Source organism: Planococcus citri, chromosome 2 (assembly GCF_950023065.1).
Source record: "Planococcus citri chromosome 2, ihPlaCitr1.1, whole genome shotgun sequence".
In the NCBI taxonomy this organism is placed as follows: Eukaryota; Metazoa; Arthropoda; class Insecta; order Hemiptera; family Pseudococcidae; genus Planococcus; species Planococcus citri.
In genome coordinates, this window is record NC_088678.1 from 8784823 (window position 1) to 8807572 (window position 22750).

Consider the following 22750-nt stretch of genomic DNA (forward strand, 5'->3'; position numbering starts at 1 on the left):
AAAAATGGGGGGGGGGTTGGCAATTTTCTAGACATTTTTTCTATGGAGAGACCTTGCGAGGAGCCCGCTTAAGGATCTATTGAACCCCCCTCCCGTCGATCCTCTGGGACAACTTTTTTCTCAAAGGGGGAGTCCTAAGGAACATTTCTAGCCCTTGTACTCAAAAAAAATGTGGCCCTACTTACAAAATGGCGGCCAGTTTGATTGTCAGGTCAGCCAAAATCACAGATTTTGCGTTCCAACATAGGACTTGCACAAAATTTTTCAAATCGTACAAAGGTAGATCGAAAGATCAGGCAACAATTTATCACCTGTCAAAATTTCAAGTTCTAAAGTTCGTTTTTCGATTTTTGGTGAATTTTTGAAAATCAAGTTCAGGCCAAAAATGAGGGAAAAAATCAAAATTTTACCAAATTGACCCAGAAAGCTGAAGTTTGAGATATACCTTTTTTCGACATGCCAAATCGATTGGAAACTGTTTCAAACCGTTTGAGCAGTTCTGGAGCCTCCAGCAGATTTTTAGAACTGGAAATTCCGACAAAATTTCATCAAATGGAGTTGGATAACCGAAATTTACTCTGCAAACTAATTTCAATGAGCTACGAGGTCAAATGCAGAGAGATTTCAAGTCGTTTTGGAGCCTGTGGTGATTTTTTTTAAATTTCTGGAGCCTCCAGCAGATTTTTGAAACTTGAAATTCCCCCAAAATTTCATCAAATGGAGTTTGAAAACCGGAATTCATTCTGCAAACTGATTTCAATACGCTACGAAGTCGACTGCTGGGGGATTTCAAGTCGTTTTGAAGCCTCCAGCGACTTTTTGAAATGTTGTGCGTAGTTTTTTGGAAAATTGAAATTTCCATAAAGTAGCTGGAAACTTTAAAACCATTTGAAACCACCATGTAGTCGACTTCATATCACATTGAAATTAGTTTGCAAAGTAAACTTCAACTTGCCAACTCCATTTGATGAAATTTTGTGGGAATTTTGAGTTGCAAAAATCTACTGGAGGCACCAGAACTGCTCAAAACGGTTTGAAACAGTTTCCAATCGATTTGGCATGTCAAAAAAAAGGTATATCCCAAACTTCAGCTTTCTGGGTCAATTTGGTAAGATTTTGATTTTTTCCATTATTTTTGACCTGAATTTGATTTTCAAAAATTCACCAAAAATCGAAAAACGTACTTTAGCACTTGCAATTTTGACAGGTGATAAATTTTTGCCGGATCTTTCGATCTACTTTTGTACGGTTTGAAAAATTTTGTGCAAGTCCTATGTTGGAATGCAAAATCTGCAATTTCTGCTGACCTGTCAATCAAAATGGCCGCCATTTTGTAAGTGGGCCACTTTTTTTTGAGTACAAGGTCTAGAAATGTTCCTTAGAACTCCCTCTTTAAGAAAAAAGTTGTCCCAGAGGATCAACCGGGGGGGAGGGGGTTGCAATAGATCCTTAAGCAGGCTCCCAACTAAAAGGATTGACCAGTGGCGCAAATCGCAGCCCTCTAGCATTTTTTTAAAAGGCTGCTAATAATAGGGAGTGTCAAAGTTTTCAATGAACTTGAAATATCATCCATTTCAGCAGTGGATTACTCGATAACCGCGATACCTCCAAAATGGAACTTTTTCCGATACTTAGGGGTTTTGAAAATCTTTTTGGTGATACCATAAAAGTCAGCGTTGCCACTTTTTTCGTTCGAAAAAATTGACTTGAAAAGTTACATTTTAAAAAATTGGGATGGCACTATGTCGTAAAGTCGATATGAAAAAATTGAAAGTTTGCGAAAAAATGTTATTTTTTGATTTAAAACATGAAAAAAAGTTTTGACTGGTGAAGTTCACCCATTTGACCTCTGTGCCTAGTTCCTGTTGAAATCACATTAGGTGTATGCAACTTTTTAATCAATGCGATGAAAAATTCTGAAAAAATTCAGGGAGGTACCCCCAATGAATAAATTTATCTCAATTACTCGCTGATGCAAAATTTTCCCCTTGAAAAACGCGTTTTTTATCCCCCTAGCTAAGTGGGGGGGGGGGGGCTATGGGCTCAACAATTTTTTTGGGGGCACTAAACATACCCAGTGAGTTTCATCAAAATCCGAGCTTTAGGGCATTTCGCTTATCTTATCGTGGGGAGGGGGTACCCTTTGAGTTGTTTTTGTGATCCGGAGAGACTGGTCAAAGTTGCAAAAATGACCGTTTTTGCCCTACTTCACGAGTTGGTAGCGACATTAGTATGGTTTTGCGAAACAAATCGAAGTCATTTTCGGATTCTACACACGTTTTTAAGCAAACTACTTTCCCCGATTTTTGATTTTCGACGTTTCAAGCGCATAAGAATAATTTTTCTAAATATGAAACATTCAATTTGAACTTCGGGCGAACACGGCTCCGCGCCACGGTTACATGGTGGAGTAACGCCAGCGTCGCGCGCTCCGAGTTTTAAAATATTTGTACAAATAAAAATCTTCCGTTACCTATGCGTTTTAAACTTCAAAAATCAAAAATCGGGGAAAGTAGTTTACTTTGAAAAGTGCGTAGAAAACGAAAAGGACCCTGGTTTTTTTCGCAAAACAATACTGATGTCGCTACAAACTCGTGAAGTAGGGCAAAAACGGCCATTTTCGCAACTTTGACAATCTCGTCCTGACCACCAAATATAAAAACACCACTCTGTTTTTTGTTTAAGGGTCTAAAGTATCGATTAAGCGCATTTTCAACCCCAACACAAATATGCAGTTGCCTAGTGATTATTTACATATTCGGTTTACCAATTGAAAGTTTCTTTATGTTCAATCATGATTTTTTTCCAGCTCGTATCGCGTACCTACATGTACATACTTCTTGTTGAAGTAACAATAGGTGCACTGAGTCGTATTATTTGTGTACTCGTATTACTTCGGTAGGTACAGAAGGCACAATACGTTGAACATGTGTATTATAGGTATTCCAACATTGAAACGAGCGTTCTATTTCTATTCGTTGACAACTGGAGTAACCCTCATTTGCGGAATTAGCTTAGTAAGTGGTTACGAATAATTTCTCTTGTGATTAAAAATATGTAGGTATGTGTAAGTATTCATCGAGTTGAATAAATCAGTGAAATCTTCATTGCAGTTATGGAACGTGGGCTGGTACTTATTTGGTGAAAGCAAAAGTCCACCTTTCGTCCTAGAAATTTGTGAGTACAATTCATTCCTTTACCTATCTTAATTTCAAGGACTAAAAATACTACGTTAGCAGGGTGACTGGAAATTCCAGCAACCAAAAAATTGGTTCCTTAAAAAAATATCAACAGCCAAAAAGAAATGAAATGGCAGTCGTTGCATAGCAGAGACTCCAAGTGATTCGCAGCTAATAAACTTGTTCCCTTGTAATGATTCTTCCACAACATTTTTAGTAATAAGTAAAAATTTTTGATTTTTCACCAAAAAATTTTTAAAGTTTTTTTTTCCTGGAAAATTAAATAACGATCAGCGAATGGCGGTGGGTGCATCATCTGGTGAAGACCATCGTGTAGCGTTGCATAAGCCACCTTAAAATAATCCGACGTAGGCAACCTTTCTTACACCTATGCTAATTGTCTGCTTGGTACTCATTATTCAAGTATGCCTGGTCTGCCCCTGCAAAATGTTCGCTATGCAATTTGAATGGGGGGTGAAACTTTAATTACTTGGGGGAGTACCCTTCTACTATTAATAACAACGCAATTGAAAAGGCCTGTTCAAAAACGTATTTTTTATTTAAAAAAAAAATTTGGGTTGCATGACTTTCCGGTCACCCTGTAGTTGATTGGTTACTTTTGGTTGTAACACATATTGTATTTTTTTTCAGTGGACAGTCAAAATTTCATCCAACTTCCTGGTGGGCATCACTTCGTCGAGTACAGGCGATGTTATTACATCATTCAGATAGTAGTGTTGATCAGTTCTCTGTTTGGAGGATGTAAAACACGTATGGAATACAAATCAAAAACCAAACAGAACGAGTCTAGTCCCTTCGGACGGAACGAGTCTATATCCATCCAACAGAACCAATTAGAGTGTGGTTGTAATGTTAAGGTAAAGTACCTACCAGTTGTGGATTGTAAGACTGCATGTTGCAGACGCAGTTAGATTTTTTTTAGAAGGTATAATTTTCAATCAGATTTTTCATTAAAACAATTTTTTTTTTCAAGTAGGTATTATGTTGTGTAGCATGTCGACTTTATCATCAAAATCATAAAATTTTTTAGAAGTTGAAATTTGGGCTGTACAGAAAGCTTAGAAAAAACTATCCCCAAAAAAATCTTTTAAAAGAATTCTTACCCCCGCCCACCCACTTGAGGGATATTCATGACCTTAAAAATTAACAGAAAACATTTCAGTAAATACCTTTCTTCAAAAAAAAAAAAAAAAAAAAAAAAAATTGAAAAAAGATAAAAATTTCAATATAAAATTTACTGATATAAAGAGAGTGTGACCCCGCCATTTAAGGCATTACAAAATTATTTAATTATGAATATTTATTTTAATAATGTAATTCAGTAAAATGATGACTGCATAAATGATGAATTTAATGTCAAAAAAAGCCGATTCCTCATTTTTTATACCTGTATGTTAGATTGAATTTTATTATTTTGTCTCATGAATTAAGTTATAATAAACTGTTAAGGCTTATGTCCGCCCTTTTTTTTAATTTTATTTTTTTTATTAGAAAATATTAATGTAGATTTTTCTACACATAACAAATTTGAATCATATATATTTATCAATCAAATTATAAAAATTGTTTTATTTTCTTTGACATTAAATTCATCATTTATGCAGTCATCATTTTACTGAATTACATTATTAAAATAAATATTCATAATTAAATAATTTTGTAATGCCTTAAATGGCGGGGTCACACTCTCTTTATATCAGTAAATTTCATATTGAAATTTGTATCTTTTTTCAATTTTTTTTTTTTTTTTTTTTGAAGAAAGGTATTTACTGAAATGTTTTCTGTTAATTTTTAAGGTCATGAATATCCCTCAAGTGGGTGGGCGGGGGTAAGAATTCTTTTAAAAGATTTTTTTGGGGATATCATAACATTTTTTTTCGTATTCATGAGATAATGCAGACTTATGGTTACCAAAAATGAAATTGTAAACCTATTGTAACATATATTTTTGATATGTTAAAAATATGTTAAATCAATGTTGGTCGCTTTTCTAATACTTCCGTCTAATTTTTTTTAAATTTATTTATGTTCAATTTTTTTTATTAAATTAGGGGTGATAATGATGACTTTTTATATTTGTGATGCGATCTGGGATAGGGTACCCAAAGTCGGAAAAGTAAATTTCGTGCTACAGCAAAAAACAGTTGAGATATTGAGAAATGTCAATTTTCAGGTCACACTGAAAACTTGTTCTAGACACTGTTGGCTATCATCTAGCATAAAAATTACCTCTGAAAGAAATATTTTTCCCTATTAAATACCCGAACAAAGTTAAAAAAGAAAAGGTACCCAAAGTCGTTGTGTTGTTTCCCCCCGCTTGCGCTTCCACTACCATTCCACTTGCTACTACCCAAATGATGTTCTTCTTTTCTTTCCTGTTAGTTATGTCAAATTCATAATAAAATTAGTTGTATACCATTAGAAAGCACACATTACATATCTTTCTTGGTGGCTAGATGCCTGGAAAGCGGACTTACACACTGAAGGTCGTGGGTTCAAGTCCTTCTCCGGGCGTAAAATTTTTTTATAATTTTTTTCACTTATTTCTTTTTAAAGTCGTGAGTTTCTGTAAAATTTTCATTTTTTACGCATTTTAATGTTTTTTTTTTTCAAATTTTCTGTACAAAAAATGTGTTTCCCTCAACATGATTCAACAAATAGTCAACAAATGTTGACACAATTTTTAAAATTTGATTGTCTATAATTTTGAAGTATCATATCAAAATTTCAGCCAATTTAGTGCAGTAGAAGTCGAGAAAATAATTTTTTTTACGAAATTTTAAAGGAAAAACTTTAAACTTTGATTTTCTCAAAATTTTCTTTTTTTAAGCAGAAACTTCAACTGTTCATTGCTCAGCCGCAAAAAGGGCTAGACTTAATATCTTTTTTTTTTAAAAAAAAAAGCTGACATTTTAAGCTTTCAAATGACACAATAGAAACGAAAAAAAATTTTCCAACTTTGGGTACCCTATCCCAGATTGCATCACATTTTCTAATACAGTAGTCCCCGCTTAATGGAATCGGTTTGGGCCGAGGTAATTTGAATTCTATTAACCGGGATATTCTAATAAGCGGTCCAAGAAAAAATTTCAAAATATGTATCCTGTGTTTTTGCTTATATTATAACATCGTACCACGAAAATTCTACTCGTATTTGGGCATTCCCCATGGTCATAAATAAGCTTGGACTTCCTTCAGCATAATTTCCATCATTTTCACAAACAAATTTCCAATTTCTACTTAAACTTCTTTATTAAAATCGAGTTGGGACCGGATATGTTTCATTCTATGAACCAGAGAAACCTGAAGGATAAAAACACAAAATTCCAAATTTTGTTGCAATTTCATCACTTTTTGATGGTTTTTAGGAGTCGTTTTCAGTACATTTTTGGTTGTTTAGTTGGGTACATTTAGTTTTTTTAATATGTTTTGAACATTCTTTTGGACAATTTTTATAAAATTTTACAAAAATTTCATCATATTTTTCTGTCAATTTTCACTCTTTACAAAATAATCTTCATTTTGTGTTTTTATGCCATCTTAACATGTTCAAAACATGTCTTTTTCATGCATTTTTTGTTAAATTTTGTCAAATTTCCGTGATTTTCTCCAACTTTTGAAGATTAATCAATTCTATTAACCGAACTCAATGCACTTTTTCACTACAATAAGCGATAAAATTTACATGTAAGAAGATGCCAGCGTTCCGTCCCAACCCATTTCGATTCCATTATCCGAATTATTCTATTAACGGCGACTACATTAAGCGGGGACTACTGTACAAAAATTTTAAAAAAATTCTTCATCTGGAAGAAATCCGGTATTCCAAATAAAATGCCTAGCAATATAAATATATTCAGCTAGCAGTTCAATGTTTTTTGGTTCAATATGAGACAACACTGATTTCATGATTCAATACACGAAAAATTGAATCTTTAGACAAGGCTACAGCAAAAACTACAAATCAGAAAAAGCTGAAATTATTTTAAATATGTATGCTTTGAAGATAGAGCTAGCTCCTTTTGATATTTTCAACACATTTTTAACATTTATAGTGGGCCAAATGAGGGAGTGAAGGTTGAATTTTCAAGATTTTGACAATTTTTTTGTTATACTGTATAACAGATGATGAATGGAGTCTACATTTCAAATTTCATAAAATTTGGTTCGACCAATCTCTCGGTATCAAGTTAAGTGTGTACGAAGAAAATTACCAAAAAAACAGAAAAAATGCTGCTTGACACTGCCAAAATGATGCTTGACACTTTGCAACTGTTTGTCGTATAACAATTGTTATATATATTTTCTGAAAGGTTTTTAAAAAATAAAAACATTGGTCTTCTTACTTTTTTAAATCAGTTCATATTTGTCGAGAAAATTGCATTGGAGCGGGCGTGGTGTTCAAAACTGTCCAAAATAGTTTGAGAATATTACTCCGCGGTGTTGCCTTACCGCCACCTACGGTTCGAAAACCGTGGGAGGGTGGGGGGCAACACTACCGCGTCGCCTGATCACCGCAACTGGTACTTTACCTTACCTATCTCTATGTTTGTCTGTTTAGCCTTGCTGCTTATTTCTATTGATCGTGATCGAACAGCTTATGATCTATATATACGCTTTTGCAACAGTACGTTATGGGTACATGTGGTATATGCGCTTTTCGGAAGGTAAAAGCATATTTACAACTGACACGCTCCACGAAATACTGTTCCCAATATTATTTGGTAGGTGAATTAGATGTTAATTCGTATCATTCCCTACCTGCAGCTAATTTGCTTCGACATTTTTTCTAATCCGCGAATGTGAATCTTTTCAGTACTCCATTTCTATCTGTGCTCGATTATAATCAGTTTCTTAATAGACAGCGGAAGAGTTGCAACAACACCATCCATACCTGAAGCAGCTCTCAGCCAGAATGACCACACGTCACCAAATTTGTCTACCCATGGAATTATCCGCCTGGTTTCCTCAAATCATGATCCAAATCGATAGATACCTTCTGCTTCTTGTGCTTCGTTGTCACCTCAAGTCCTAAGTTAATATGTTCTATAAACTTCAATCATTTTCATCATTGTTGTTTTCTTTTTTGGAATTTTTTTTGTTCGTAAGTTTACATACATAATAAGTTCCTGTATTTGAATACCTATTTATAATTTTTATAGCTAAAGTGAAGCAATGAACTGATACTAATTTGATATTGATTAATTACATATGCATATGTACAAAATCCTCAATATGATTTGCACTTTGCAGTGCAATTTTTCTAAAATCTGTCAGGTTATTTGATCGTTTTAAGAAATCAGAAATTTTATTTTTTAGAAAAAGGAAGTGTAAAACCAAAAATACAACGGAGGCTCGAAAATGGCTTGAAACCACTTTGAATCGAATCAGCATGCTGAAAATTAGGTACCAATGCAGGGTGTTTGGTGAGTGGATGTCAAAACTTCAAATTTGGATATCACCAGGTAAAACGTTAGATTGACAATTAATGTCCTATCTATGAAATTGAAGAGGCAGCTGAGCTTGGGGGAATAGAGAAAAACATATTTTTCACTTTGGGAATGGGTAATATACTTTAGAAAATAAACTAATTTTGTCACTATGAATTTTTGCCTAATTTTGAAATTGAAAGGGCTACAAATTATAAAAGAAACAGGAAAAACCCTTTTTTTTTGGACTTTGGGAATGGGAAGTAAGTACTTGGGAAAATAAACGAATTTTGTAATTATGTTACATTGCCTAACTTATTTAAAATTGAAGAGGCTAAAAATAAGTATCTTAAAAGAAAATATATTTTTCTTTTATAATATTTCTAGTCCCTTTAAAAGTTGGCGGATTTTGACCGAATTCAGCAGAAAACTTAATTTTGAGTTGAAAATTACTCATAAAAAATTCTGGCTCTGGAGGCACCTCTAAAGGAGAGATTTTTGTCCTTCAAAGAGAGGTGGCATTTTTGAAAAAAATCGTGGTTTTTCGCTCTTGGGGCTACACATTACACAACCTGCGTTTTGGGGAAAATGGCCAAGTCTCAAATTAAAGTACATATTTGCGACTACGCCTAGATCGATGCTATTACCATCAAAACCTAAGACCATTTCTTTTAGGGTTCTACTCAGCGATTACAAATTTGCAAATCGTTAATTTTTGGGTAAATTTGTGGTTTGAAAATTTTTTCTTGGCAAATATTCCGCACTATGATGCCAAAATATCGAATGATATCATTCTTAAAACTAAGGAAATATTTTGGAAATCAGTGGAGCAAATTTTCAATAATTGTTGCTAATTTGAAAAAATTTCATAAGTTTTTGTTTTTTTTCTATTTTTTGAAATTTACAAAAATGATTGAAAAGTTATCCAATAGCCTATTTGCAAAGAAAAAATCCAAAAATAACCGATCTTCAAATTTTCAACCCCTCATGTAGAACTCTAAAAGTGGTGTTGGGATTTCATCGGCTATACGTAGCATAATCGACGATTTTTTCGAAAGCCATCCCTCTTTTAGAGTCCATCCCCCCAGGGGCACCTTCGCTCTATTACGTAAATGTACTGTGAATTTTAGCTTTCTAAAACTTCATTGGGTAAAATTTTGTGAAAATTTAAAATTTTCAAAAATCTGCTGGGAGGCTCCATAACCACCCAAAACAGCTAGAAATCGTTTCAAATCGATCTGGAGAGCCGAAAGCAAGGTACACGCCAAATTTAAGCTGTCTTGGTCAGTTTGAGTAAAATTATTTTTCCCATTTCGGGCTTTTTAATTAAAAAAAAATTAAACCAAAGATCAAAAAATGCAGCTCAGCTTCTAAAATTTTTGCTGATGTTTTTTTTGCATACCTATACTCTCTCGATCTATAGTTTCGTTTTATATGGAGGTCTAGCACGGACTCAGCAAACAACATTTGGAGGACCGAGTTTTTTTTTTTGAAAATGTGGTTATTTAAAAGTACGTACTATTTAGTATTTGTAACAGATATCAATTTTTCATTCTTTTTGTTAATTTTTTTCGACTTTGAGGGGCTTTAGGTATACCTGTATAAGGGAATAAACATCATTTTGGATACCAGGGGAAGGTTCTTCTTGAAAATGTGTTTACCTATTCAGAAAGATTCTTCCCACATAAATGAAACATTTTTCAAAAAATTTCCACAAATATCAATTTTTTATCTTTGTTTATTTTCCCAAAATTGTGGTGGGGGGAGGGGCTCCATACAAGAGAGCCAACATTATTGAGGGGGGAGCAAACGAAGGTTTTTTCTTGAAAGGGAAGTTGTGTAGAACAAATAATATGGAGATAAGATATTTTCAAAAATTTTTCCCTGGTTTTGATTTATTCTCATTTTTTCTGATTTTTTTTTTCAAATTTGCAGGACTCTTTTCTAGGGGGTTAATACGGTTTAAAGGGCCGGGAGAGTTTTTTCTTGAAAAGGGGATTGTTAAGAAAAATGCTGACGTAAAAACACTCCAAAAAGCCTGTTCGATAATTCATATCATTACTGCCACGAAAACGAATGGAAAAACTTCCCTACAAAGGTCATTGACTAGGTAAATATTGCTTTTCTTACAGAGAGATAAAAATACATAACAGTTTGAAGATAAGACCTAATCTCACCAATGTAGTTGCGATTATTAGCTTAATTAGTAAACTTGTGGTTCCTACTATGTGACAATAATACTTACGCGAATCAGGGTCTTATCGATAGGTATTGGTCTGCGTTGTTTGTACCCTGTCACGATTATTTTTATTGCCTAGGTAAATCGAGTTTATATGTAAAAATAAATAATACCGAAGGTTGATTCGAGTTCAATTATAATTTTCTGTAGTTTGTGGATACCTCACTTGTTAATTTCTTGAATTCGTGTCAAGTGTTACACATTCTTAAGTTTCATTTTACAGAGTAACTATATTATTAAACCTTACATCGCGTAGTTTTTTCTATTGAAAGGAACGTTATATTTTAACTCAATCCTCTATTTTACCTAAGAGACCATGTGCGTGTGTTTTATTTGCTTTATTGCTTGGGTAAGTAGCTTCAAATATCTACCTAGTGCTTTACAATGTATAAAAATGTGTCTTGGCTCGAGTAAAAATATTCAATTTTATGTTAGCTATGGAACTGTGCCCACTTGATATATGGATTCTCATATACAGATTCACCACCTGATTTCCTCGAATTCCGTAAGTACCTAATAACATTACCTATCTTACTGAACTTAGGTACCTATATTAGATGTTTAATGAGGTGTAACTTTTGGTTGTAATTTTTCAGTGGACAGCCTACATTACCCATCATATGGGTTTCATTTCGTAGATTATAGCCAGTTGTACTACGCCATTCAAAGTTCTGTGATGTTTTTCGCGATTTGCCCCGGCTTAGTTATAGTAAGTCATACTCAATAAGCATTTGGAACGAAGCAAGTTCACGTTCATGTATATATTTTTTACGTTTGTTTGCGTAGGACTCATTTTTCTTCCTAACTCCATTGGCTGTGAGTGAAACGCTCATGCTTCTGATGTATTTGATCAAAATACTCACCTATTTGTGGCTGCGTATAAACTTGGCTCCATCGACAGAAAACCCTCTAAAACTGTTGATTTTATTTGGTAAATTACTCGAATCTATTTAATTATATTTTTCCACAGTATCTGCTTCATCGTGGCTAATTTAATTCGTGTTTGTTTTCAGCATTCCATTATTACTTTTGCTCGAGTATCTTCAGTTTCTTCAGCCAACTATCAAAAGGAGAGCATGGATGCGAACATCGATTGACAATAAACGTTAAAATCACGAAATCGACACAAGATGCTTCGTCTCTTCGAGCATCTGCTCCCTGTTCGAATGATGAAACCTTCCTGCCGGTTTCACAGGAAAATTCTTCGTATGCTACAAAAACTCCTGAAGCTCCTGTCTTCACTCAACCACCGTCATATGTTGTGTGAGACGTACCATGTAGACTATGGGCTCTTTACTTACCTATTATATGTAAGGGTAAGGGCGCCCAACTTCGACCACTTTTTTTAAAATCGCCACCAATCGAAGACTATTTCACTTCAAAACGTGGTAAATGGCTTAAAATGTAGGTTGAACCTTCCCCTAACTCATATCAAAATTTTGGCCCAAATGAAGAATCCTTAATATGTTTTTTGAATTTTTTTCCGAAACAACTCAAAAACGATTTTTCAAAAGTTGGGCTCCTAATCCCGACCACCTCCAAAAGTTAGGTGCCCTAATTCCGACCACATTTGAAAGTGCAGCAACCAATAAAATACTATTTTCACATGAAAATACAGTAAATGGCTTAAAAGATAGATTGAACCTTCCCCTAACTCATATTGAAATTTTGGGGTTATAGAATAATTCTTTATGGCTTTTTGGAATTTTCTTCTGAGGCACCTCAAAAATGACTGAATTTGGTACCCTAATCCCGACCACCCTGACTGAATTTACATGATCTTATGGGTGGTCGGGATTAGGAGACCCATGTCATTTTACACTTTCGTAAAAAAATTTTATACATACCTTTGATGGATTAGGAAAGCGGCTATATCATCAGAAACGTACTTAAATAACAATCACAACACATGTATAACATCATAAAATTATTGATATCTAGTTAAAATTTTTCGACGATGAAAAATGACAAAAAACTTATCTTTGACTATCGAATTTTTTCAACTTCAATTCATTTCGCGAGTTTTGGCTGTACAATGGCCGGGAATGTCTCAAATTAATCGTCTGTGATAGAGGAACATGTTTATATCACTTTCCGGTAGGTAGCGCTAATAACAGACGAGATATAGAGGGTGGTCGGGATTAGGCACTGGGCGGAATAGGGGTCCCTTACCCTTATGTATTCAATTGTGCTTAGGCAATTCCGTTTTGAATAAAATGGGAATAAAACGATGAACCATCGATATTTTATTGTTTTGCATGTGTCTCTGCATGTGCAGAGCCGCAGAGGTCACCAAATGATAATTGAAGCGACCAAAGGTCTCTGCGATTTTTTTTTTTGCCAGGGATAAGAGAATTTGAAGTTTTGCAAAATCGAGTCGTTTGAAAATAGCTTCGCTTCCAAAGATCAACAAAATCTTAGATCCCAAAGTTCATTTTTGGATTTTTGGCAAATTTTTGAAAATTGAAAAGTTCTCACGGTAGAATTTTTTTTCTCGAATAATCTTGCATTTCATTTGAACTGAGCTGAGCAACTAAACTATAACCAATTATTTTAGTCCATGCTGGTGTCTCCTATAAATTCTCCTAAAAATAACGACTTCAAACTTTTCAAAAATCTGAGCTTTCTGGAACATTTAGGAGATTCTAGTTTTCCAAAAAAACAAAAAAAAACCTCTATAAAATTCGTAGAAAATAACTTTAGCTCGTATGCTCGTGATTGCTGGTAATGCTGGTGCTTGTTAGTGATCCACTTGACAGATTACTCATCATTTTTTGTACCTACTGAACACCTACCCTCTTGGGAACCATATTTTTTCTCCAATGTTTTCGACGATTGCATTAAAATAATTTTTTTTTTAAAAGTGAAAAATTGAAAATTCCACAAAAAAGTAGGCTGATTTTGACCAAATTCATCAGAGACCTTCATTTTGAGTTGAAAGTTAGATGCCTCTGTAGGGGAGATTTGGGCCCTCAAAGAGTAGGTATGTTCGAAAAAAATTGTGTTTTTTTTTTGCTCCTGCTACGCAACCCGTTTTTGAAAAAATGACCCGTTCCTAAATTAAAGTGAGTAATACTTGGAAAATGAACAAATTTTGTCGTTATGAATTTTTTTATAATTTCAAGATTGAAGAGGGGAGAAATATTTTAGAAGAAAAAAATCGCGAAAACGTATTATTGACCTTGGGAATGGGCAGTACTTACTTTGGAAAATAAACAAATTTTTAAATTATGAATTATGCCTAACATTGGAATTGAAGGGAGTAGAAGTATTTTAAAAGAAAATATCACTAGCCCCTTAAAAGTTGACAGATTTCGACCAAATTTAGCAGAAAACTTCATTTTGAGTTGAAAATTACTCACAAAAATTCTGGTTCCGAAGGTACCCCCGGAGGGAAGAGTTGCCCCCTCAAACAAATGGGCTTTTTTGAAAAATTGTAGTTTTTTGCTTCTGGGGCTACACAACCTGTGTTTTAGGGAAAATGGCCAAGTCTCAAATTAATGTATTTGAGACTCTGCCTAGATCGATGCTATTACTATCAAAACCCAAGACCACTTCGTTTAGGGTTCTACTGCGCGATTAAAAATTTGCAAAACGGTAATTTTTGGGTAAATTTGTGTTTTGACAATTTCTTCTTGGCATATTGAAAAATATCACTCCTGAAAGTGGGAGAATATTTTGGAAAGCAGTGGTGCCAATTTTTTAATCATTGTTGTCAATCTCAAAAAGTCGAAAAAATTTTAGTTTTTGTTTTTTAGTCTTTGGTTTTCTCAGCACGGGCTTAGGGTGAATGCTGCGAAGTCAGAGCTTGTTGTTTTTGGCTTTCAAAATTGATATGTGCGCAACTTAAGAGGTAAGGTTTTCCTCCATGAGAGGGAGTGCGGTGCTCTCTGCTCCTGTCCAGCTCTGGTACAGGTGGAGAAACACAGGTACTTGGGTGTGTGCTGTGTGGGTAGATCAGTGCTTGGCGTGGAGGGAACACTGTTTGGTTTTGAGGGCAAAATTATCTAAAATTGTAAATCTGATTCGCTACTTGTCTGGCTTGGTGTCTGGTGTTCATCTTCGGAGGTTCTATGTGGCTGTGTTTGAGGGTACCTTGAGGTATGGGATCATGGTGTGGGGGGGGGGTGCGGCTACATGTTGGATCCGGCCACTACTGATGCTTCAAAAGCGAGCCGCTCGGTTAGTTGTTGGTGAACGCTGGGACGCTCCCTCTCAGCCAGTTTTCCATTCTTTGGGTAAGGTGCACCGGGGCAAGTCAGAACGATTTTTCACAATTTCAACTTTGACCAGCTGTTACTCCCCTTCTAATGAACCAATATGGATCAAATTTATTATGTAGGTTCCCATAAGGGTTCTTAACCTATGGTGAAAATTTGAGAGCGATTGACACAGTAGCTTCCGCTCAGTGGAATAAAATATAAAATGTCCTGACTTACCCCAATTGGGGTAAGTCAGAACAGGCTAAACTTTGCAGAGGCGTAGATCACAAACGGAGTGTCCTAGAAAAATTGCATAGAAACAAAATTGTAGAGAATTTAAATCTCTTTGAGATCAATTTCATCAGATTTTCTCTAGGACGCACGGTTCGTCCGCTATATGCGAAAAACTAAGAAATAGAAAGTCTGTATTTTAGAACAAATTCAAAACAAGTTCAAAACAGCAACAAAATACAATTGAACCAAAGACATCGACTAAAATGAAACTGAATCGCGAAAATTTTTATGCCGTGATGAAGTAGGGGTAGTACCAGTACCCTCAAGTCACCTTTAGTGGCACTTTGCCAGATATAAACCTCTAGGCGCTAGAGCAAGTTTTCTAACTTACCCCGAATTCCAACTTCCCCCGGTGCACCTTATCTTTAAGGTGAGGCAAATTTATTACATCACTGTGTTGTCTCTGATGCACAGGTATAGAGACGCATTTGGCTATGCTGTGGGGGTGGGATGTACTAGATGTGCTGTGTCGGGTGTTGTTCCGCTCCCTGGCTGGAGAAAGTCAATGTCTAGGTCAGTTTTTCGATACTTTGCTGCCCATCTGTACAACAGTTTGCCAGTGGAATGTAAAAATGCGAGTGTAAATGGTTTCAAAAGAATGATTGAGGAATATGTGTTATCCATCCTAGATGAATGAATGTTAGTGTGGTGTACCGAGCTATTACAGCAAGTTGTTTAAAATTATTAATTGTAGGGTATTGTTCTCTCTCTGGTTTTTCTTGTTCTAGTGGCTGAGTGTTGGTTAATTATCTATTTATCTACTTATCTATCTATTTGTTTCTTTATTTCATTTATTTTTATTATTTTCTTATTTTTGTATTTTTGTTTCTGTCTGTGTAATGTGGAGAGAGCCGATCCCCCGCTCACCAAAAGGTACTGGTGGGGTCGTAATATGTATCTATATAAGATTGTACTGTACGAAAGAAATAAATAAAAAATGTAAAAATGTAAATGTAAAAAATGATATCTTTCAATATTTTGACAAATTAATGCAAAAAGCTTATTTGCAAAGAAAAAATGTTCAAAACACGAATTCATCCAAGAATAAAAGATCTGCAAATTTTCAACCGCTCAGTAGAACCGTAAAAGTGGTGGTTGGGTTGTGACGGCCATAGCATACTCGACGATTTTTTCGAAAACCTCCCCTAAAACCACTGCATATAGGGGAAAAATAAAAAATAGAGAGTTGTTTTTTCACCTGAGGTCACAACTTTGGGGGAGGGGAGTGGGAGGTGGAGAATTCCAACTTTGCAAAATAAGGTACCTACCTATACCTAGGTACATATTACCTACCCCAAACAGGCAAACACTCATTTAAAAAAAATATGTATTGGTCTAAAATCTTAAAAGTTTGATGCAGATCATTTTTTTAAAGTTCAATGCCAAATTTCAGAACTAAGATTTAAGAATTTTGCAAAAAATCCGCAAACTGTACACTTTTATGAACTCAAGGTTCTTATGTACATTTGAAATATCAATCAATTATTGCTCCTTCAATTCTGATGAGAGGCTAAAATTAAAAAGAATCCTTTCAAATGGAAACCTATGCAAAATATTAAACTTCTTTATTGTTCAATTAAACATAGGTAACACGTGAAATTGTGGGCCAAAGGATGGTAAAGTGGGCGAACAGAAACACCCCAAAAAATCCTGTATGGTATGATAATTTACATGTAGGCTATTATTGTGGCCCCAAAAACGAATGGAAAACCTTCCCAATATAGGTCATTGATTAGGTAAGTAGGTATTGTCTTTTTTACAGAGAGAAAAAAAAATACAATACAATTCAAAGATAAGTCGTAATCTTGCCAATTAATTGCGATTATTAGCATGATCAGTAAACCGGTGGTTCCTACTTTGTGATGATTACTCGCGCGAATCAGGGTCTTATCGATATTTTTCTACGTTGTACCCTGCCATGATTATTTTTATTGCTCGGGTAAATCGTCGAGTTTAGATGTAAAAATAAATAATATCCAACCCAAGGTTGGTTCGCGTTCAATTATAATTTTCTGTAGTTTGTGTTAAATTCCTGTCAAGACTTATCTAAGAATTAAGCCTTACATCGCGTGGTTTTTTCTATTGAAAGGAATACCATATTTTACTCAATCCTCTTTATTTACCTAATAGACCATGAACGTGTGTTTTCCAAAGTTGAAACAATGGTGGTGTTGTTATCCGTGTCCGGTGAGAATAGGAGTGAATCATATTTGCGTTATTGGTTTTGTAAGTATTTATAGCTTCAAATAGTGCTTTCTATGTTTCTTGGCTTGAATAAAAATATTCAATTATTTTTTATTAGGTATGGAACTTTGCGCACTTAATAGATGGATCCTCAAAAAAAGATCCGCCTGATTTCCTCAAATTCCGTAAGTGATTGCTTATAGGTAGTTTATTTGTTGTCCCAAGAATCATACAGCTTGTAATATTACCTAACTTTCTACTTACGAGTACCTAGGTACTTGGATTTTTGACGAATGATGAGGTAACTTTTGGTTGTAATTTTTCAGTGGACAGTCTATATTCACCATCGTACTCGTATGGGCATAATTTCGTAGATTATGGTCAGTTGTACTACGTCATTCAAAGTTTTGTGATGTTCATCGGGATTTGCCCCGGTTTAGTTATGGTAAGACATAAGCACTTGGAACAAACTACGTTCACGTTCATATATCTACCTATATTTTTACGTTTGTTTTCACAGGAGTCATTTAGCTGCCTAAATCCGTTGGCCGTGAGTGAAACGCTTATGGTTCTTATGTATTTGATCAAAATACTGACCTTTGTGTGGCTGCGTTTGCATTTCATTCAATCGACAGAAGACCCTGTAAAACTGTTTATTTTATTTGGTAAATTCTCTAAATTTTTTTACTTTTCCGCAGTACCTGCTAAATGCTTCATCGTGGCTAATTCGTGTTTGTTTTCAGCACTCCATTATTACTTTTGTTCGATTATCTTCAGTTTCTTCAACCAAATATCAAAACGAGAGTATAGGCGCGAACATGAAATGCCCACATGCATTGAAATCATTACATCGATGAAAGAAGCATCATCTCCTTCTGCATCTGCCCCCCGACAGAATGACCAAACCTTACCTGATACTCCTGTATTTACTCAGCCCGATTTGTCGATAAACCCGCCTAATGAACGATCTCAAACTGCGATCCCACTTGGATTCAACATGCCTCAATCTGTTGTCGTTAATGAAAGCCCACCGTCATAATGCTGCTTGAGTAAACGTAACGTACCATGTAGCCCATAAGTTGTATATTTACCTATACATATAAGTTCATATGTGCTCAGGCAATTTCATGTTAAATAAAATGAAAATGAAACGATGGATCATTGATATTTTCATGTTTTGCATGTGTCTCTAATCTCTCAAATCGGAGGTCTCTGCGATTTTTTCAACCAGGGATAAGAGCATTTGAAATTTTAAAATCTTAGATACCATACTTCATTTTTGGATTTTTGGCAAAAATTTTTAAGGTACCTACCTATGTAGAATATTTTTTTCTTCTTTGAATAAAACGAATCAGTTCGAATAATCATGCATTTCATTTCAACTGTGCAACTCGAATACTATCATAAATAAAATTGATTGATTGAATTTTAGTCCATGCTGGAGTCTCCTATAAATTCTTCTAAAAATAACTACTTCAAACTTTACAAAAAATCTGAGCTTTCAGGGACATTCAGAAAATTCTAGTTTAACAAAAAAAAAAATCCATAAAATCCGTAGAAAATGACTATAGCTCGTATGCTCGTGATTGGTGCTTCTAAGTGACCCACTTGAAAGATTACTAATCATTTTTTGTACCTACTGAGCACCTACCCATTTGGGAACCATATTTTTTCTCCTCCGATTTCAACAATATTGCATTAAAATGAGTAAAAAAAGGTGAAAAACTAAAAATTCTACAAAACAGTATATTAGGCTGATTTTGACCAAATTCATCGGGGACTTTCAATTTGAGTTGAAAGTTAGATGCCTCTGAAAGGTATTTTCGAAACAAATTGTGTTTTTTTTTAGTCCTGCTGCACAACCTGTTTTTGGAAAAATGGCTCGGTCTTAAATTAAAGTAAGTAATACTTTGGAAAATGAACAAATTTTGTCGTTATGAATTTTTTCCTAATTTCATAACTGAAGAGGGGGGAAATATTTTAGGAAAAAAAAAATGGCCAAAAACGTATTTTTGACTTTGGAAATGAGTAATTATATGAATTTTTGCCTGACATTGAAATTAAAGGAGCTCAAAATATGTATTTTAAAAGAAAATCTAGCTCCTTAAAAGTTGACGAATTTTGACCAAATTCAGCAGAAAACTTCATTTTGAGTTGAAAATTACTCACAAAAAATCCTAGCTCCGAAAGTACCCCTGGAGGGGAAATTTAGACTCTCGTAAGAGGTGGCATTTTTGAAAAAATTGTGGGTTTTAGCTCCAGGGGCTACATAACCTGCATTTTGGGAAAAATGGTCAAGTCTCGAATTAAAGTATTTGAGACTCTGCTTAGATCGATGCTATGCTATTACCATCAAAACCCAAGACCACTTCTTTTAGGGTTCCAAGCTGAGCGATTAAAAATTTGTAAATCGTTATTTTTCGGGTAAATTTGTGTTTTGAAAATTTTTTCTTGGCAAATATTGAAAAATATCATTCCTGAAAATGGGGAAATATTTTGGAAAGCAGTGGTGTCAATTTTTTAATCATTGTTGTCGGTTTAAAAAAAATCAAAAAATTTTAGTTTTTGTTTTCTTTTTTCCCTGATTTTCATTAATTCTACTTTTTTAAAATTTGCGGTGCTCCTTTTGTAGGGGGGGGGGGTAGTATAGTTTAAAGGACCGGGGAAGTTTTTTATTGAAAAGGAGATTGTTATGAAAATTTCTGACGAAAAGACAAAGAATTTTCATTCCTGAAATTGTTGGAAATTTTTCAATTTTTTCTCCTTATGGGGGGGGGGGGTGTGTTTGGTACCCGGAACCACTTTTTTCAGATATGGGAAAAATAAAAAATGGAGAATTGTTTTCTCACCCGAGGTAACAACTGGGGGGGGGGGGGGTGGAGAGTTCCAACTTTGCAAAACAAAAGGTATACCTCATACAGGTACATAAGGTAGGTATCTAGTTTTTAAAAAATGTAGGTAGGTACTTACTTATATTTGTCTAAAATCTTGAAAGTTTGATGATGAACATTTTTTTGAAAAATCAAAATTTACAAAATCTAGCTAAATTTCAGAGCTATGATTTAAAATTTAGCAAAAAATCCGCAAACTGTACAGTTTTAAGGTACATATTATAATACATTTAATATTTCAATCAATCTTTGCTCCTTCAATTGTAATGAAAGGCTAAAATAGAAAATAATCCTTACAAATACATAGAAAGCTACCTATGCAAATGATTAAATTTCTTTACTGTTCAATAAAAAAAGGCAAACGTGAAATTGTGAGCCAAAGGGTGACAAAGTGGGTGAACATAAACAACCCAAAAAGCATGTATGATAATTCATATTATTATGAACCCGAAAGCGAGTGGGAAAACTTCCCAATATAGGTCTCTGATTAGGTACCTAAGTAAGTACATTAATCGCTTTTTTTACAGAGGAAAAAATACCATTAGAAGATAAGACGTTAATATCTTACCAATTAATCGCGATTATTAGCTTGACGAGGAAACTAATTGTTTCTACTATGTGATTACTTACCCGAATTAGGATCTTATCGATATTTTTCGGCTACAGCCACGATTAGTTATTGCCTGGATCGAGTTTGGATGTAAAAATAAAAACCAACGTTGATTCGCGTTCAATTATAATTCTCTGCAGTTTTTGGATACCTCGATGTTAAAGACTTAAGTATCTCTATCTACTATAGACATGTGTTTTCCAAAGTTGAAACAATGGTGGTGTTGCTGTCCGTGTCCATTGAGAATTGGAGTGAATTATATTTGCTTTATTAATTTTGTAAGTAGCTTCAAATGGCGCTTTACGATGTACCTATAAAAATGTTTCTTGGCATGAATAAAAATATTAAATTTTTTGTTAGGTGTGGAACGTTGCGCCTTTATTAGATTTACATATAGATGGAAGCTCAAAAACAGATCCGCCTTATCTTCTCGAATTCTGTAAGTAAGCCTAAGTATAGTCTCAATAAGTTTCATACATACAATTAGAATAGGTATTAGGTACCAGGTACCTATCTTACTACCTATGTAGTTACTACCAACTTGGATGTTGGATGAGGTAACTTCTGGTTATCATTTTTCAGTGGACAGTCTATATCCATCTTATGGGTATCATTTTGTAGATCATGGGCAGTTTTATTACGCCATTCAATGTTGTGTGATGTTCATCGCGATTTGCCCCGGCTTACTTCTAGTAAGTCATACTCGTACTGGTAAGCATTTGGAAAGAACCACGTTCACGTTCAATATTCATGTATATTTTATACGTTTGTTTGTACAGGACTCACTTTTCTTATTAACTCCATTGGCCATAAGTGAAACGCTTATGGTTCTTATGTATTTGAGCAAAATACTCACCTATTTGTGGCTGCGTATAAACTTGGTTCAATCGACAGAAGACCCTCTAAAAGTGTTCATTTTATTTGGTAAATTACTCGTATCTATTTCATTACTTTTCCACAGTATCATGCTTTATCGTGGCTAATTCGAGTTTGTTTTCAGCACTCCATTATTACTTTTGCTCGATTATCTTCAGCTTCTTCAGCCAAATATCAGAAACAGAGCATAGATGCGAGCATCGATTGACAGACGTTAAAATCACGAAATCGACACAAGCTGCTTCATCTCCTCCTGCATCCGCTCCCTGTTTGAATGAACAAACCTTACCGCTGATTTCTCAGGGAAATTCTTCGTATGCTGTAAGAACTCCGTATGCTCCTGTCTCTACTCAGCCCGATTTGTCGATGTATTCGCCTAATGAGTGTTCTCAAGCTGCAATCCCATCTTCACCTTGTTACATTTCTCACTCTGTTGTCATGAATGAAGAACCACCGTCATATGCTCCTTGAGGAGACGTACCATGTAACTTTTGCACTGGTTTACTTTACTTACCTATACATATGAGTTCATATGTACGTACTTTAGACAATTCCATGTTAGATGAATAAAATGAAAATAAAACTATCTACGTATGGATCGTCGATATTTCAATGATTTGCCTGTAGAGCCTTAAGATTTGAAAGGGACCGCGATTTTTGGAAAGAACATGTTCTAAAACCCCCAAATCCAAATTTTCAGCTGCCCAAGTTCATTTTTCGATTTTTGGCGAATTTTTGAAAATCCAAAATTGACTAAGTATTTCGGTGATTTAAATGCTTTTTTTTTTAAAAGTACGTACTTGATCAATAAAAATGTTCAAAATA

The 22750-nt window shown here is 34.7% G+C and overlaps 3 protein-coding genes across 4 annotated transcripts; all 3 read left to right on the forward strand.

Annotated features, from left to right (window-relative positions):
• The first annotated feature begins 10793 nt into the window (after positions 1 to 10793).
• Positions 10794 to 16316, forward strand: LOC135834512 (uncharacterized). Its single transcript, XM_065348439.1, has 5 exons — positions 10794 to 11217; positions 11304 to 11373; positions 11465 to 11577; positions 11655 to 11799; positions 11882 to 16316. The coding sequence occupies exons 1-5, from the start codon at positions 11185 to 11187 to the stop codon at positions 12133 to 12135; spliced, it is 615 nt and encodes a 204-aa protein (XP_065204511.1). The 5' UTR covers positions 10794 to 11184; the 3' UTR covers positions 12136 to 16316.
• A 907-nt stretch (positions 16317 to 17223) lies between these two features.
• Positions 17224 to 18704, forward strand: LOC135834513 (uncharacterized). The gene is made up of 5 exons (XM_065348440.1): positions 17224 to 17590; positions 17667 to 17733; positions 17875 to 17993; positions 18069 to 18213; positions 18292 to 18704. Exons 1-5 carry the CDS (start codon positions 17498 to 17500, stop codon positions 18585 to 18587), a joined length of 720 nt encoding a protein of 239 aa, XP_065204512.1. The 5' UTR covers positions 17224 to 17497; the 3' UTR covers positions 18588 to 18704.
• A 2357-nt stretch (positions 18705 to 21061) lies between these two features.
• Positions 21062 to 22524, forward strand: LOC135834514 (uncharacterized). Of its 2 annotated transcripts, none has more exons than XM_065348443.1 (5): positions 21062 to 21327; positions 21410 to 21488; positions 21671 to 21741; positions 21829 to 21973; positions 22050 to 22524. In XM_065348443.1, exons 1-5 carry the CDS (start codon positions 21241 to 21243, stop codon positions 22394 to 22396), a joined length of 729 nt encoding a protein of 242 aa, XP_065204515.1. In that variant the 5' UTR covers positions 21062 to 21240; the 3' UTR covers positions 22397 to 22524. The 2 variants fall into 2 exon arrangements, with proteins under 2 accessions (XP_065204515.1, XP_065204513.1); XM_065348441.1 differs by having other exon boundaries at positions 21064 to 21327; positions 21632 to 21741.
• The last annotated feature ends 226 nt before the right edge of the window (positions 22525 to 22750 follow it).

Bases quoted from the DNA above. Each gene is read 5' to 3' on its own strand.
- LOC135834512 (XM_065348439.1), top strand. From the start codon at position 11,185: ATGTGCGTGTGTTTTATTTGCTTTATTGCTTGG. The intron at 11,218-11,303 runs GTAAGTAGCTTC...ATTTTATGTTAG, and splicing joins TTATTTGCTTTATTGCTTGG to CTATGGAACTGTGCCCACTT. The intron at 11,800-11,881 runs GTAAATTACTCG...GTTTGTTTTCAG, and splicing joins AAAACTGTTGATTTTATTTG to CATTCCATTATTACTTTTGC.
- LOC135834514 (XM_065348441.1), top strand. From the start codon at position 21,241: ATGTGTTTTCCAAAGTTGAAACAATGGTGGTGTTGCTGTCCGTGTCCA. The intron at 21,328-21,409 runs GTAAGTAGCTTC...ATTTTTTGTTAG, and splicing joins ATATTTGCTTTATTAATTTT to GTGTGGAACGTTGCGCCTTT. The intron at 21,742-21,828 runs GTAAGTCATACT...TTGTTTGTACAG, and splicing joins TTTGCCCCGGCTTACTTCTA to GACTCACTTTTCTTATTAAC.
- LOC135834513 (XM_065348440.1), top strand. From the start codon at position 17,498: ATGAACGTGTGTTTTCCAAAGTTGAAACAATGGTGGTGTTGTTATCCG. The intron at 17,734-17,874 runs GTAAGTGATTGC...GTAATTTTTCAG, and splicing joins GCCTGATTTCCTCAAATTCC to TGGACAGTCTATATTCACCA. The intron at 18,214-18,291 runs GTAAATTCTCTA...GTTTGTTTTCAG, and splicing joins AAAACTGTTTATTTTATTTG to CACTCCATTATTACTTTTGT.